The sequence below is a fragment of the Camellia sinensis genome, chromosome 1 (genome assembly GCF_055761805.1).
Source record: "Camellia sinensis isolate YWXY chromosome 1, ASM5576180v1, whole genome shotgun sequence".
Classification (NCBI taxonomy): Eukaryota; Viridiplantae; Streptophyta; class Magnoliopsida; order Ericales; family Theaceae; genus Camellia; species Camellia sinensis.
The window spans coordinates 3,463,925-3,478,316 of NC_138961.1; the positions used below are offsets into that span (position 1 = coordinate 3,463,925).

Here is a 14,392-nt window from a genome sequence, read left to right on the forward strand (position 1 = left end):
TGAGATAAGTTGTGTCAAATGAAACAACATCTCCAAATTCTTCATAAGCCGCCCGATTCATTGCATCTACCTAAAACAAGTTTTTAATGCGAAAGTCAGTATCAACATCAATCATGTACTAGAAACTCGAATTTTGTGCGTGCATCCTTAAGAAATATTTTTGAAGTGTCAGCATCTTCTTCTCCAAGCCTCAATCTTCTAGTTCTGTCAATGTCATTCCTTGCATTTTGCTCATCAAATGTTAATGACTCATAACCCCCAACTTCAACAACCATTGAGTTACAATTCCTAGACACTCCAATCCCTGCTTGATCATTAATTTCTAATCTTCTCTTCACAAGAGTAAGAATTTTCTTATTCATTGTAAAATGGCGTGAGTCGGTGGGAATCAAGTCATGATTATGGTCAAAGTTAATTGTGGTTAACATAAATCTCCCATCCTTTTGTAAGGTTGCCCGTACCCTTGCTTTGCAATCAATTTTTGTGGATAGAGATGGTTTTAGAGGGTTTACTTCTGATTTTTTGATTCTTTTTCCCGATCGAGAACATTCAATCCCAAAATATCTTAATTCCCCATCATCGCCACAAACTTGAGTTTTATAAGCTATGGAAAATCTAACATGTTTAGCATATTTGGCATAAAATGTGTACACTTCTTGCTTTGAGCTAAAACACATACCCTTCTTAGGTTCCTCAACTTCTTCACTCTCATTTAATAAAGGATTCTCACCACTATTCGAATCAATCTCCATTTTTGCTCATTCAAAAATATCATATGAAATCAAATGATTTAATAGATTAATAGAATAATAGAATAACCTGTTATTAATTTGTTCCAAAATTAATCATTATTGAGGTTGTTATTAATCTGCTAATAACAAATTATTTTAATGATGGAAGCTCTTGAATGATGCAAGTTATTCATAACATATTATTCAAAAATTAATAACAGATTATACTAGTTACCCTTTCAATTTATTTATTTATTTATTCCTAACAAATAAATAATCTGTTTCTAACAATGCAAGCTCTTGTATGTTTCATTACAATAGATTATTCAAAAATTAACAACAGATTATAACATATTACCCTTTCAATAAGAAATTTATTTTTTCCTAATAAATAAATAATCTGTTATTAGAATTTCTAACAATGCAAGCTCTTACAATGCAAGCTCTTACAATTTCTAAACAAAATAGCTCTTCAATGTATGTTTATATATATATATATATATATATATTTCATTACAGAATATAATTACAATTTTCAAACAATTTCGTTACAAAAATCATTCTCAAAATCCTATTATATATATGTATGTATATGTGTAAGTATAGAGAGAGAGATGGGCAAAAGCCAGAGAGAAACAGACCTGGACGAGGGACAACAATCGGAGAGGGACACGCCGGACGAAGACGCCAGACAGTGCACTAACTTGAAGACGTCAGACGGTGGAGGATAGATCTGCAAGTGCTTAAATGAGAGAGGGAAGACGGAAAGGGAGACGAAGATGGTGACGGAGACAGCGAATGAATGCCGGACAGTGGAAGAGAGGGACAATGGTGGAAACCCCTACACCTGGAATAGAGCTTCAGTGGGAATAGAGCCGAAATTGGAACACGATTTCTTCTCCTTCTGTTATCAGATTTTTGAGCGGGATTTTTTTTTTCCCACAGTGCGCGAAACACACGCACTGTAATATGAAGGTGTGATTTTTCCTCTCATGTTGGCTGCCACGTAATTAGAGCTTCTTCTAGTGCTTGCGTTTTAGCGGTCTGTATTGGAATTGATATTTTTGGTCAGAGAGAGAGAGATGGAAACTTTGCTTGCAATATTTCTAGAAAAAAATACATTTAAGTACAGAATTATCTATATATATTATATAAGGAAAATGAAATTTTTAACCCACAAGTTTTGTGGGAGTTCCAATTTTTCAATCTTAATTTTTTAATTTTTTGGTTTTTTAAAAAAAAAAACTCAATATTTATTGACTTCTTCCAACCCACAAACCTTTTTGACTTTTCCCGTATTGACTGTAGCACCTTTTTCAATTCTTCCCATACACTATGATTAGTGATGAAATTGTTAAATTATTTTTCTAAAAAATATAAAAAAATAACAGTTGCGGAAAAAAAAAAGAGAAAAAAAATTACATTGTGTATTTTATTAATAATGCTCACAAAATGTACTAAGTGTCAGCAATTGAAAGATCTCAAAGCACATCTCTTTGTCTTCTCAAATGTTTTCTTTTTTTGGTTCATGCGGATTAGAAGTACAAAAAATATACACAAAAAGTATATGAATAGATAAGATTTTACAAAATTTGTCTGTGAGTCTCACTTTTTGAAAATCTTATAATTCATTTATTTTTTGTTTTATATTTTGGGGCAATTTGGAAATATGCTAAAAAAGTCAGTTTTTTGACTTTTTAGTTTATTTACACAAAAAAGTCACCAAAAATCTAGCTTTTTTAGCCAAAAAAGCTAAAAAGTCTGCTTTTTACTAAAACTTTCCAAAACATTAATTTATGTACTTTTTTTTATTTTATAATTTTCTTTGTTTTCTTTAAAAGTTTATTTTTAAAATTTAATAAATAAATAAATAAATCATTTTCTATTTCAAACAATTTTATTTTTGTTTTTATTTTTTTTCTGAAATTAGTTTTAGTTTTGGGCAATTACTTACTTTTTCCCTATATATTGTAATTTTATGTATTTTAAGTGTATGATATTTTTACTAATACACTTGGAAATGTACTATGAAAGAAGTATCATGTGAGAATTAAGCAAGACTTCTAGAAAATCCTATAATTTATTTATTTTTTTAATTATATTTTATGTTTAGTTTATGTACTTTTTTAATATAGTTTTTTTTTGTTTTCTTTAAAAGTTTATTTTTAAAATAAATAAATAAATAAATAAATAAACATTTTCTATTTTAAACAATTTCATTTTTTATTTTTTCTTAAAGTAGTTTTAGTTTTTGCAATTACTTACTTTTTTTTTCTATATATTGTAATTTTGTACATTTTAAGTGTATGATGTTTTCACTAATATACTCGGAGATGCACTATGAAAGAAGTATCATGTGAAAATCAAGTAAGAAGAAAAAAAAAAAAAGCTGAATGTGGAGCAAAGATCAAATATCAAAACTCCCAAAACAAGTAAGCAAAGAAACAAGTAGAATAAAATGTTTATCAATAGCTATTTGAAAATTTGTTACAAAGTTTTATAACTTTCCTTTTTGTTAAGAAAATTCTATTTGGTACAAGTTAAATAAAATGCTTTTAATATATATATATGTATATATATTTAACTTGAAATTAAAATTATAGTAAATTCACGTAAGTATAATTGTTAATCACATTTTTTTTACTTAATGTATAAGGCAAATTACATATACCTCCCTCGAGGTTTAGCTAAATTACATATACCCCATGAGGTTTCGGAAATTATAAATACTCTCCTGAGGTTTATATTTTCATAACAAATTGACCCATGAGATTTATATTTTCATGACAATTTGCCCCCTAATTTGTTATGTAAATATAACCTTTAGGGGGTATCTGTAATTTCTCAAACCTTAGGAGTATCTGTAATTTTGCTAAATCTCGAGGGGTATATGTAATTTGCCCTAATGTATAATATTATATTGACTATTTTTTTCAAATTTATTTTTTAAGTATTTATATAGAAGTAAAAAAATGTCGTTAGCAATGAATTTTTCCTTAATTTAGTTATAAATTTTGCTTGTACATTATTTTTAAATTTTGAATAAAAGCAAACATAAAATAATTTATTAAAGATATGTTGTATTTGTTATATTTCTTTTTCTGTGGGTAAAAAAAAAAAAAAAGAAGACATTTAAAAATTATAATTTATATATATACAAATAATTATAAATACAACACATGCATAGTACATGTGGAACATTAGTTTACTTTAAAAAAAAATGCAATGTCGGTCTACGACTACAAAAAAAATTGTTTTTTGCGACGGCAAAACGCCGTCGCAAATACCCCAAATGTCGTCTCAAAAGGTTTTTGCGACGGTAAAATGACTTTTTGCGACGGCAAGTGGGGGTCGCAACAAAAGGGGTTGCAAAAGGGTTTTAGCGACGGCAAGTGCCGTCGCCTTTGCTTTTGCGACGGGAAAATTCTTTTTTTGCGACGGTAAATTTCTGTCGCCAATAATGGATGAAAATCTAAGTTTTTTGCGACGACACAATATTGCCGTCGCTAAAAGGGTTTTTTGCGACGACAAAAATACCGTCGCTAAAAGTGCATTTGAGACAACAACCTAAACCGTCGCTAATGACTATTATCGACGGGTATGATACCGTCGCTAAAGACCTTATTTTTCAATTATATTCCCTACCTTTTGCGATTGTATAAGTGCCGTCGCAAAAAGCCTGTTTCAATTTTCTTTTTGAGACGGGGTGTTCTGCCGTCTCAAAAAAAAAAAAAAAAAAAAAAACTGTAATAAAATTATTAAAAATATGAAAATGATCTATATTAAATAAAAAATAACTATAAAAAAAAACCAATAATTATATAATAATATAAAAAGTCCAATATATAAATAAAAATTCATCCATAATTAAAAAGCAAATTATATTCTAACATTAACAATTCCATCTTCTAATCAAATGTAATGTACCACTAAAACACTAACATAAAAACAAAGCCAAGGGCAAAAAAAAAAAAAAAAAAAAAAAAAAGATGTACATAAGATGGTCACTAGCTACATTACTACTAGAATTGCTTTAATTACATATCAAATAAGATTAACCCAATCTATGCCATGATTGTAATTGGAAGGGTTTCCTCGGAAAGATTAGAGAAAGCTGTTCCTTGCTTGAAACACCATCGCATCTCTCCAGTAGCCTCTGTATCAAAAGCCAAGAACATTACCTTCTGAATATCTTCCCTCAAAACAGGTTCCAAGTTTTCCAACGGCGTCTACACAAAAAATTTTTTTTTTAAAAAAGAAAAGAAAGAAGAAAGGTTAAATGCACTATTAAGATTCAGTTCAATTCAACAAAGCCAAATAAATAAAAGAATATCAATGTAGAAATGCAACATGAAATAAGAAGAGGGAAACATACCCTTGTTTTGTCTCGTATTACAAACATTAATGTTGTTTTACGTGGACTAAATAATCGCATCATGACCTGCACAAGGACCATCATAAATTTTAACTGATTGCAGTGCATGTAACTTAAAATAAGAACAAACTTACATATTGATTAGCATTATATCTGAAACAGCAAGAGCAAAAAGGGCACTTTGCTTTTCAAACGCAGTATCATCCTGAAAGGACAATTTGAAAAACCAAAATGAGGGACAGAAAGCCAAAATAAAAAATAATAATTCAACTAAATAAAAATAAAAACCAACATGTGCATGCCTAGTTGCTACATCCTATGTTTCAAATCAAAATCCTGCACCAACTGGATTCTCAGATCATTGCATTAGAATCATGCATACTGATACAATTTGCAAGCCTAAACCACGAATCTCAATCGAATCATGCAATCGCACGTGCGGGGAAGAGAAAGAGATGATGCTACAAAAAAATTCAGAAGCACTTATAATTGTGTTTTTCATCTTTCTTCGATTGCTTCAACAGCAACAAAATTATAAAATCCCGCATGATTTAAATTCTTTGTCCAGTTAAATTTCAGCCCTGGATGGTTATAGTGAAACCCAATACAATTGAATTTATTTTGGGAAATAAAATTACAACTTTAACTTGAATTTTACACTTTGTATATAGATTTTATTTAATTTTATAACTATGTTACAACTTTAACTTGAATTTTTGGATCTCTGTCAAATTTTATTTTATTTTTTGCTGGTCAACTGCTTCTTCTAATTGTATATGACTTGCACAGAATCATCTATTAGCATTTGAAAGTAGCATTTTTTTTTTTCCCTTTCTTTTTTAGTTACTAAGAAATAATACAATATGTAAAATGCCCTTCCTAGAAGCTACATTCATGTTCAAAAGTATATATTAATTTTAATTAGGTTAGTCTTTTGTGATCAATTTCTTTGTGTATCCTTGCTAATTGTCAAAACCCAACAATGTATATTATTAGAGACTTGAATGTAAACTTTATTTATTAAGAAGGTGACAACAGTTTCGCTTGATTAAAACAATAGGTGATCATTGAGAAGAGGTTTTATTTGTTTAGATCTTATATATACTAATTCAAAGGGAGTACAAACTATATTTACTCACCCCAAAAGAAGGGAAAAAAAAAAATTTGTCAAGCACACAAACTCTATACTAACAACCCAAGTGGACTTTGACTTTATGTAATTGTTTATGATGAAACTCTCTAGTGGAAATTGATGAGGTACTTAAGAGCAATGCTATATAAATAAACAAAATTTACAAGTTTATTTTACAAACTGATGTGGAAAGTTATCAAGTTATAATTTAATCACTAGAATTACAATGGGTTTGTTTGGTGCAGCTCATCAAAATTGCTTATATATATATATATTATTCTGGGAGTCTGAGCCACACTGTTTGGTGCATTTTTACTTACATCTTATTAGACATAAGTAGTTTAAATAATTGGAAAAAAATTGATTAGTTGGAAGATTGGTGCTTTTGATTTCTATTTCCTAATTATTAACTTTTAATTTATAATAAGCTACACCAAATACTAGACAATCATATTACTCCAACAATACATATAAACCTAAAAACTAACACAAATAATCAACAAGTCCCATTTTACACACAACAGTTTTATTTTGCATGCTATATAAGTTTGTAAAAAAAATTAATATCTACCAAAGTTTTAGTTAATTATTGTTCTCTCTCCATGACCAAGTAGTTGCTTTGAGTTTAATTGCAAAAATAAACATACAAATGTCAACTGCTATTAAAGATTTGTGTACGATGAACCATCTTCTTCAAAGACCCAATTACGCCAGAAACGGACTACATTTCTCTATGGGTTTTGCAGAATAAACAAGAAAGCACATAATTCTCAGACAAATTCATAGAGGAAAGAAACAGGGTTGAAATGTACCTGTACAGAACCCCTCCATTAACCGAATCACAGTACCGCTTCATCCATTGCATAAACTCCAGATTATCCAAGGGCCTTCCTTTCACTAATTTGTTCACCTCAATGTGCTGTACCCACGTTACACAAGCAATCAAAATAATAATAATAATAATTAAATTAAAGATATGAAACCCTAGTATAAAAACAAAGAGAAATTGGGGGTGAACAAAATGAAACCTTGGTAATCTTCATTTTGTTAAAGACATCTTGAAGAACTTTGTAGTTCTGAATCATCTCGTACTCGTTCTTGGCATCGAAGTTGACTTTGTGCATTGGCACGATTCCGGGATGAGCCGCATCCATCAACCGGCAGTGAACCGCACCGGAACATGCCTGAAATCAACATATCCAAACCAAACAGTAGTTCATTTTACAAAAATAAACCATAAAAAATGAAAAGACACTACAAGAAAAGTGGGTATATGAGACGGGACTATTTGCGACGGCACACTTGCCGTCTCAAAAAGTCACTTTTTGCGACGGCAGAAAATGCCATCTTTAAAAAGCAGAGTATTTGCGATGGCACCATTTGCCGTCTCAAAAAAGCAGAGCATTTGCGACGGCACAATTTGCTGTCTCAAAAAAGTAGAGCATTTCAAAACTTGCTTAATCTCTGTATAATATATATATATTTTTTATTTTAACATATATAAAATTGTTACGTGAAGAAAAAAAGATTTTGAGTGATAAATATGATTTTGGGGTTAAAACTTGCTTAATCTGTGTATAATATATATTTTTTATTTTAACATATACAAAATTATCACATGATACGAAGAGAAAAAGACTTTACTAAATCAATTTAAGGATTCACTTAATAATTGTATAAAAAGATATAATTTTTTCTTTCAATCTTTATTTCTCTGTCTATAGATTACAATCTTGAACAGTTAAAACCCATATCACCATCTTCTCTTTCTCTAAACTCCATTTTCATACTCTCTTTTGAGTGAGTTTTATTCCATTCACTTTCTATGAAAGTAAAAATTTACTCATCTTCATCTTCTCTCTAAAATCAGCTCTCAATACAAACCACTTTTCTCTCTCTACAAAAAATCCATTGAAGTCTTGATTTTTTTGCAGTCAAAATAGAATCTTAAGTTACACATTACATCTTTTCCAAATAAATAAATAAATATATTAAGGCTGGGCATATGTTTATCCGATTCGTAAAATTCATCTAATTCGAACCGCCCATGCCTATTTGGACGGTTTTGTAAAATTGTTAGGGTTAGATACGGTTTAAGATTTTCCTATTTTGCAAGTTGCGGGTTTTACCAACACTTACTCGCCTGAATCTGTATATAATTTTTTTTTAAAATCTGGACCATTAGATTTTCTTGTAAGTTTTGTAAGTGTGTAACTTTAATCTTCTCTTCTCTTACTTACTTTAATATGATTATTAAACTTGTAGACTCTAACATTATAACATTATAATAATATCACACACTGTCTTATTTAAAATACTTATTACTCAATTGGAATTTTTTTAATTTTTTTTCAAATCTAATTATGTGATTTTTTTCTACGTTAGTTTTTATTTAATTTTTATTCTATTTTTTTGGTAATCCAATTTTAATGGAGGATAGTGTTAAATCTTTCGTAATAAAAAATATTTTAAAAATGAAAAAAAAAGTTCAATCTGTAAATCACTTACAATCGCCTGCATATTCGCGAATTCTATCAGCACAAACTGCAACCCACATTGCGGATGATTACGGGTTCGATTTGTTCCAAATTATAAATATGCGGACAAATTCAAACCGCAAATCAAACTGTCAAAAATCGATCTGCGAGCATTCTTAAAATATATTAATACGCACCTATACAGCCAAACATATATAAATAAATATATTTTAGCTAAATATTGAGTAAAAAGATGAAAACAATTTCTAGCGAGAGAAAGGTTGAGAGGAGGGGGAGGGGGAGGGGGAGGAGGGGGAGGGGGAGGATATGAGATAAAAAACGGATTTGCACAGTGTGTGAACCGTTAAGTTTGATGAGATTTTTTATAAGGCAGTGGCTTTGGTCCAGTTTAAGATCGGACTGGATCGTATTGTTGGGCTCATGGAGGCTCATCACGGGTCCCGTTTTGATAATCTGAACCGTTCAATGTGTAGAATTCGTCGAGTACTATATGCCTGTAAAAAATCACGTTGATCGGATATCGATAGCTATGTGAACAAAATAGTTTTTTATCAACCGTTAATTGTTTCACTGTCTATTTTTTTTTTATACAAAACTGATTTGATCACACAGCTATTGATATCCGATCAACGTGATTTTTTATAAGCATGTAGTACTCGACGAGTTCTACACATTGCACGGTTTGAATTATCAAAACGGGCCCAAAAAATAAACTCCATAAGCCGAACTGGACGGGTCCAGTCTTGATCTCAACTTGTGACAAGCTGGACCTTTTATAAAACATCACAATTTGCTATCCGTAAATCACAATTTAATGAGGCATCCGTGTGTAAAACTCAATCCCTAGATAAAACTCACCAAATAATGTTACTGCAATGCATGAGTTATACATTCATATAATATAGAATTTGCCTATTTGATCATTGCTTGAAATTAATTTTTTTTTGCCATGAATCTTTACCAAACATGCATAAAGCTCGGTTAAAATTAAAATTACAAACTCAATATTTGGGATGAAATTGTCAAATACAAAAATACTAAAGAATTGACTTCATTTTTCTTCACATTGTGCATTGAATCTTTTCCTTGAATTTTCATTGAATTTGTCAATGACACTATTGATAACAACAACAACAAAAAAATAAATAAATAAAGGAAAGAAAGAAAGCAAAGGACAATTGATGTCATTAGGCATCACTTGTCTTTAAAAAATATATATCCTTAAAAGGAAATCCTTTGAAAATTCTCCATTTGGTTGTGTATGAAAGCATATTGACCATATCTCAAATTAAATAAATAAGAAAGAGAAAAACATATTGGCTTACAAATATTTTTCTAATGGCTTTATATTTGTATTAGGTGTAAAGAAAATCTTATTTGGTGGAAACCATGATATGGTGGGGGAACCCTGCTTGAATAAGAGTCATGCATCTTCTCTAATAATTTATTTAATAATATATATTATTATGCATAATATGATTAATATTCATTTTAGGCGACCATAATTAGCGACAGTTGGAATGCTCGACTCCCTAACCTCTCAATTATGAGTGTATAAGGGTAGTCAATTGGACTAATTCCAATTACTTTCAATAATACTATTTGGTGGTGCTACATAACTGCCCTCAATTCATGTAGTCACAGATTTGTATAGTAATTTACATTCACTTCAGAACTAATTGTGTTGGCACTGAGACTCTTAATGTCGGACAATCTTCACTGTATTTAAAAAGATTTAATTCTATTGTGTACACAACAACAAATAGAATTTAAAGAAATAAAGAAAAGGAGAGAAATTGTTTGATTACAAAAATCAAACTCGAAATAAAAAATAAATAAATAAAAACAGATTTTATTTTGTTACAAAAACAAAATTAAAATCTGATTTAAATAAATAAAAACAACACTGAAAATAAATTAAATAACTTACTTGATTTAATTTCTTCGAATTATTTTCTGATCAAGTCCAGTGTTTGACACTGTGTCCTTAAGACAGATTCGTCCTCTCCACGGTGCTTTCAGAATTTGGACGTCTATCTCCCAGGATAAAATGATCTACTACAAACAATAGCAGCACTACAAATTGTTTGCCTTACGAACACACTAAGTGTTTATACTCTCTCTGACAAGAAAATAATGCAGCAAAATGAAGAGGAAGTTTGCAGAATTATGAAGAACGAAAATTAGAGTTTCAAAATCCAAATGAGGGTGGTCCTATTTATAGATGTGAAGGTGACTCTTTGTTTTGAATTGAACAGGTATCATACCTGTTGGGTTTTGAATTCAAACAGATTTGAATTAATTCAAACAGATAGTAAAACGGGAAGGGCCCTGTTTGGGTGTGCATTAATTCCAAAACAGTTTATTTCTGTTTGAAAACGGGAAGGGCCCTGTTTGGATGTACAAAAAATCCAAACCAATTTAATTTGAATTCTGGATTTTATTTTAATAAAAAATAAAATTAAATTCAAAAGTTTTTGGCCCAAAAAGATTAGAAGCCCAACCCAACCACACACCACGCACCCGCGCCCAAGCCCAGGCCCAGCCCGCCCGACCGGACGGACGGCGGCGGCGGCGCGCGCGTGTGTGGTGATTTTTGGGTCCAATGGGTCTAGCCCATTTTGCCCATAACCTCTCCCTCTAAAACACTTGGGTACCCCTTGGGGCACACCCCAAGTATCTCACCCTAAGCCTTATAAACCCTTTCAAAACCTCCCACCAAATCAATGTGGGATAAGCCAATTTACACCCTTAAGGAATTTCCACCAAAACTCCATTTCCATGGAGCACACTTTGGCTTCAATTTCCCATTCACTCGGTAATGGTTTTGAGCAACCAAATATACCACGTGAATCACAACGCGGCATAGAACGCGTTACCACTTTGACCCGAGTAAATCGACACTCGGGGCCCACCTAAAAAATAGACCGAACTTAGGAAAAAATTCTGGTTTTATCCAGAATTTTATAACCATTTCCAACAATCCCCCACATGAATGGAATTTGATGACAACGGAAATGCAACAATATGCAGATTTATCGAAAGAGTATAAGTCGAAAATATCTTGCATCAGGATAGGTAGTTTTCGGCCTTGAACCTTCCCTAGTGATAACCTATCGGACTTACTGGCTAACCAATGGACGCGATGCCTTGAATTGTTCAGCCGTTTGTGTAAGCCAAGACAATAGATTTCACACAAAATATCTTCTAACACATCGTGGTTCTCACTGTTGTGTTCATTTTGGCCTTGAACGCACCTGGTTTTCATGAGTATTTCTAGAGAATGTAGCCTTCTTCATTCTCATAGAACCGGCCCCAGTTCAACACTCATATAGGTGATTCTTATTGTGAGTATCTCCTTATACTCGTCTTGATTTTATGTCTTAATCAAGATATAAGTAATCATTAAAAGCTAAGCTTATCCTTATACCCCTGCAGACAACATATGTTGCAGATATCACTCTCACCATAGGAATGGGTAGGAACTTTAATCCCTTGGTGATTTCTGGCGAGTCATACATAACTTAGTTGTCCCTTTGAACTTAGTTCTTGGGATCTCCAGTCATATAAGTAGGGTTACCATTATGACGACTCTTATGTAATAGGCTTTAATCCCATCCCCTTCGATGAACTATACACTAGCTCTTTTGTCAAACCTATTGTTAACGGATCCGCAATATTCTCTTTAGATTTTATATAATCTATTGAGATTATTCCGTTTGACAACAATTGCCTTACGGTATTATGTCGACGACGTATATGTCGTGACTTACCATTATACATATGATTCTGTGCCCTGCCTATTGCAGATTGACTATCACAATGAATGCAAATAGCTGGCACAGGTTTTGGCCACATTGGAATGTCTTCTAAGAAGTGACGAAGCCATTCTGCTTCTTCACCTGCTTTGTCTAAAGCAATGAACTCGGATTCCATTGTGGATCGTGCGATGCACGTTTGTTTCGTGGACTTCCAAGAAACAGCAGCGCCTCCAAGAGTAAAGACATATCCACTAGTGGATTTTGAATCTTTAATATCCGATATCCAATTGGCATCACAATAACCTTCGAGTACTGCTGGATATCGAGTAAAGTTCAAACCATGATCACGAGTAAATCTTAGATATCTAAGAACTCGAATGATCGCTTTCCAATGGTCTTCTCCAAGGTTACTAATGTACCTACTCAATTTACTTATAGCATAAGCTATATCAGGACGAGTACAATTCATTAGGTACATTAGGCTTCCAATGATTTGGGAGTATTTTAACTGAGACACTGCATCACCTTTATTTTTTTTTGATAATTAAAGACTGATGTCTACAGGTGTTCTAACTAAATTCAAATCATCCTTGATAAATTTATCAAGAATTTTCTCAATATAATGAGATTGAGATAATGCATATCCATCAGATGTTTTAGTAATTTTCATTCCTAATATAACATCTGCGACCCCCATATCTTTCATATCAAATCTTTTGTTAAGCATCTGCTTAGTTGATTTGATCATGTTTTGACTGCTTCCAATGATAAGCATGTCATCCACATAAAGACAAACTATGACATATCCTTGGTCAGTGTTTTTAACATAGACGCATTTGTCACATTCGTTTATCTTAAACCCATTAGTAAGCATTGTATGATCAAATTTTTCATGCCATTGCTTAGGTGCTTGTTTTAATCCTTGTCAATTGTACCATCTGCTTTCATTTTTTTTTTTTTCTCTTGAATATCCATTCATATCCAAGAGGTTTAGAACCTGGTGGAAGATCCACCAATTCCCAAGTATGATTTTGCATAATGGATTCAATTTCATTATTAACAGCCTCTTTCCACAAAGGTGCTTCAGGACCTGTCATTGCTGCCTTAAAGCTTTGAGGTTCATTTTCTAACAAGTATGTCAGAAAATCTGGACCAAAGGATTTTGATGTTCTTGCTCTCTTACCTCGTCTTGGTTCATCATTAGTTAAATCCTTTTGGTCGAGACTATTACTAGTCTCTTGTGTTTGATTGTCATTAGTCTCTTGACTTTGTGTACAATCATAAGTTCTTTTCTGTGAACTTAATTCCTGTCCTTTCTTGTAAGGAAAGACATGTTCAAAAAACACAGCATTCCTTGACTCTATAATAGTGTTCATATTTATATCAGGTATATCTGATTTATAAGTCAGAAACCGATATGCACTACTATTCTGAGCATAACCAATAAACACACAATCTACTGTTTTTGGTCCAATCTTAGTCTTTTTAGGAACAGGTACTTCAACTTTTGCCAAACACCCCCACACTTTTAAGTATTTGTAGGAAGGTGGTCGATCTTTCCACAATTCATAAGGAATGCTTTTGGTTTTCTTGTGGGGTATTCTATTAAGAACATAATTAGCAGACAATATTGCTTCCCCCCACAAGTTCTGTGGTAAGCCTGAACTTAGTAACATGGCATTCATCATTTCTTTTAGGGTTCTATTCTTCCTTTCAGCAATTCCATTTTGCTGTGGAGAATAAGGGGCTGTAGTTTGGTGAATAATGCCATGTTGTGCACAAAATTCATTTAATGGTGCATCATATTCACCACCCCTATCACTTCTAATATAAATCAATGAATTTTAAAACAAATTCAAGAAAAAACCAAAATAATTATGACTACTCAAGTCAGA

The 14,392-nt window shown here is 31.8% G+C and overlaps 1 protein-coding gene across 1 annotated transcript; it reads right to left on the minus strand.

The window, feature by feature from the left end:
• Positions 1-107: 107 nt before the first annotated feature.
• Positions 108-752, minus strand: LOC145806340 (protein FAR1-RELATED SEQUENCE 5-like). Its single transcript, XM_082902997.1, has one exon. It carries the CDS (start codon positions 750-752, stop codon positions 108-110), a length of 645 nt encoding a protein of 214 aa, XP_082759123.1.
• Between the last annotated feature and the right edge of the window lie 13,640 nt (positions 753-14,392).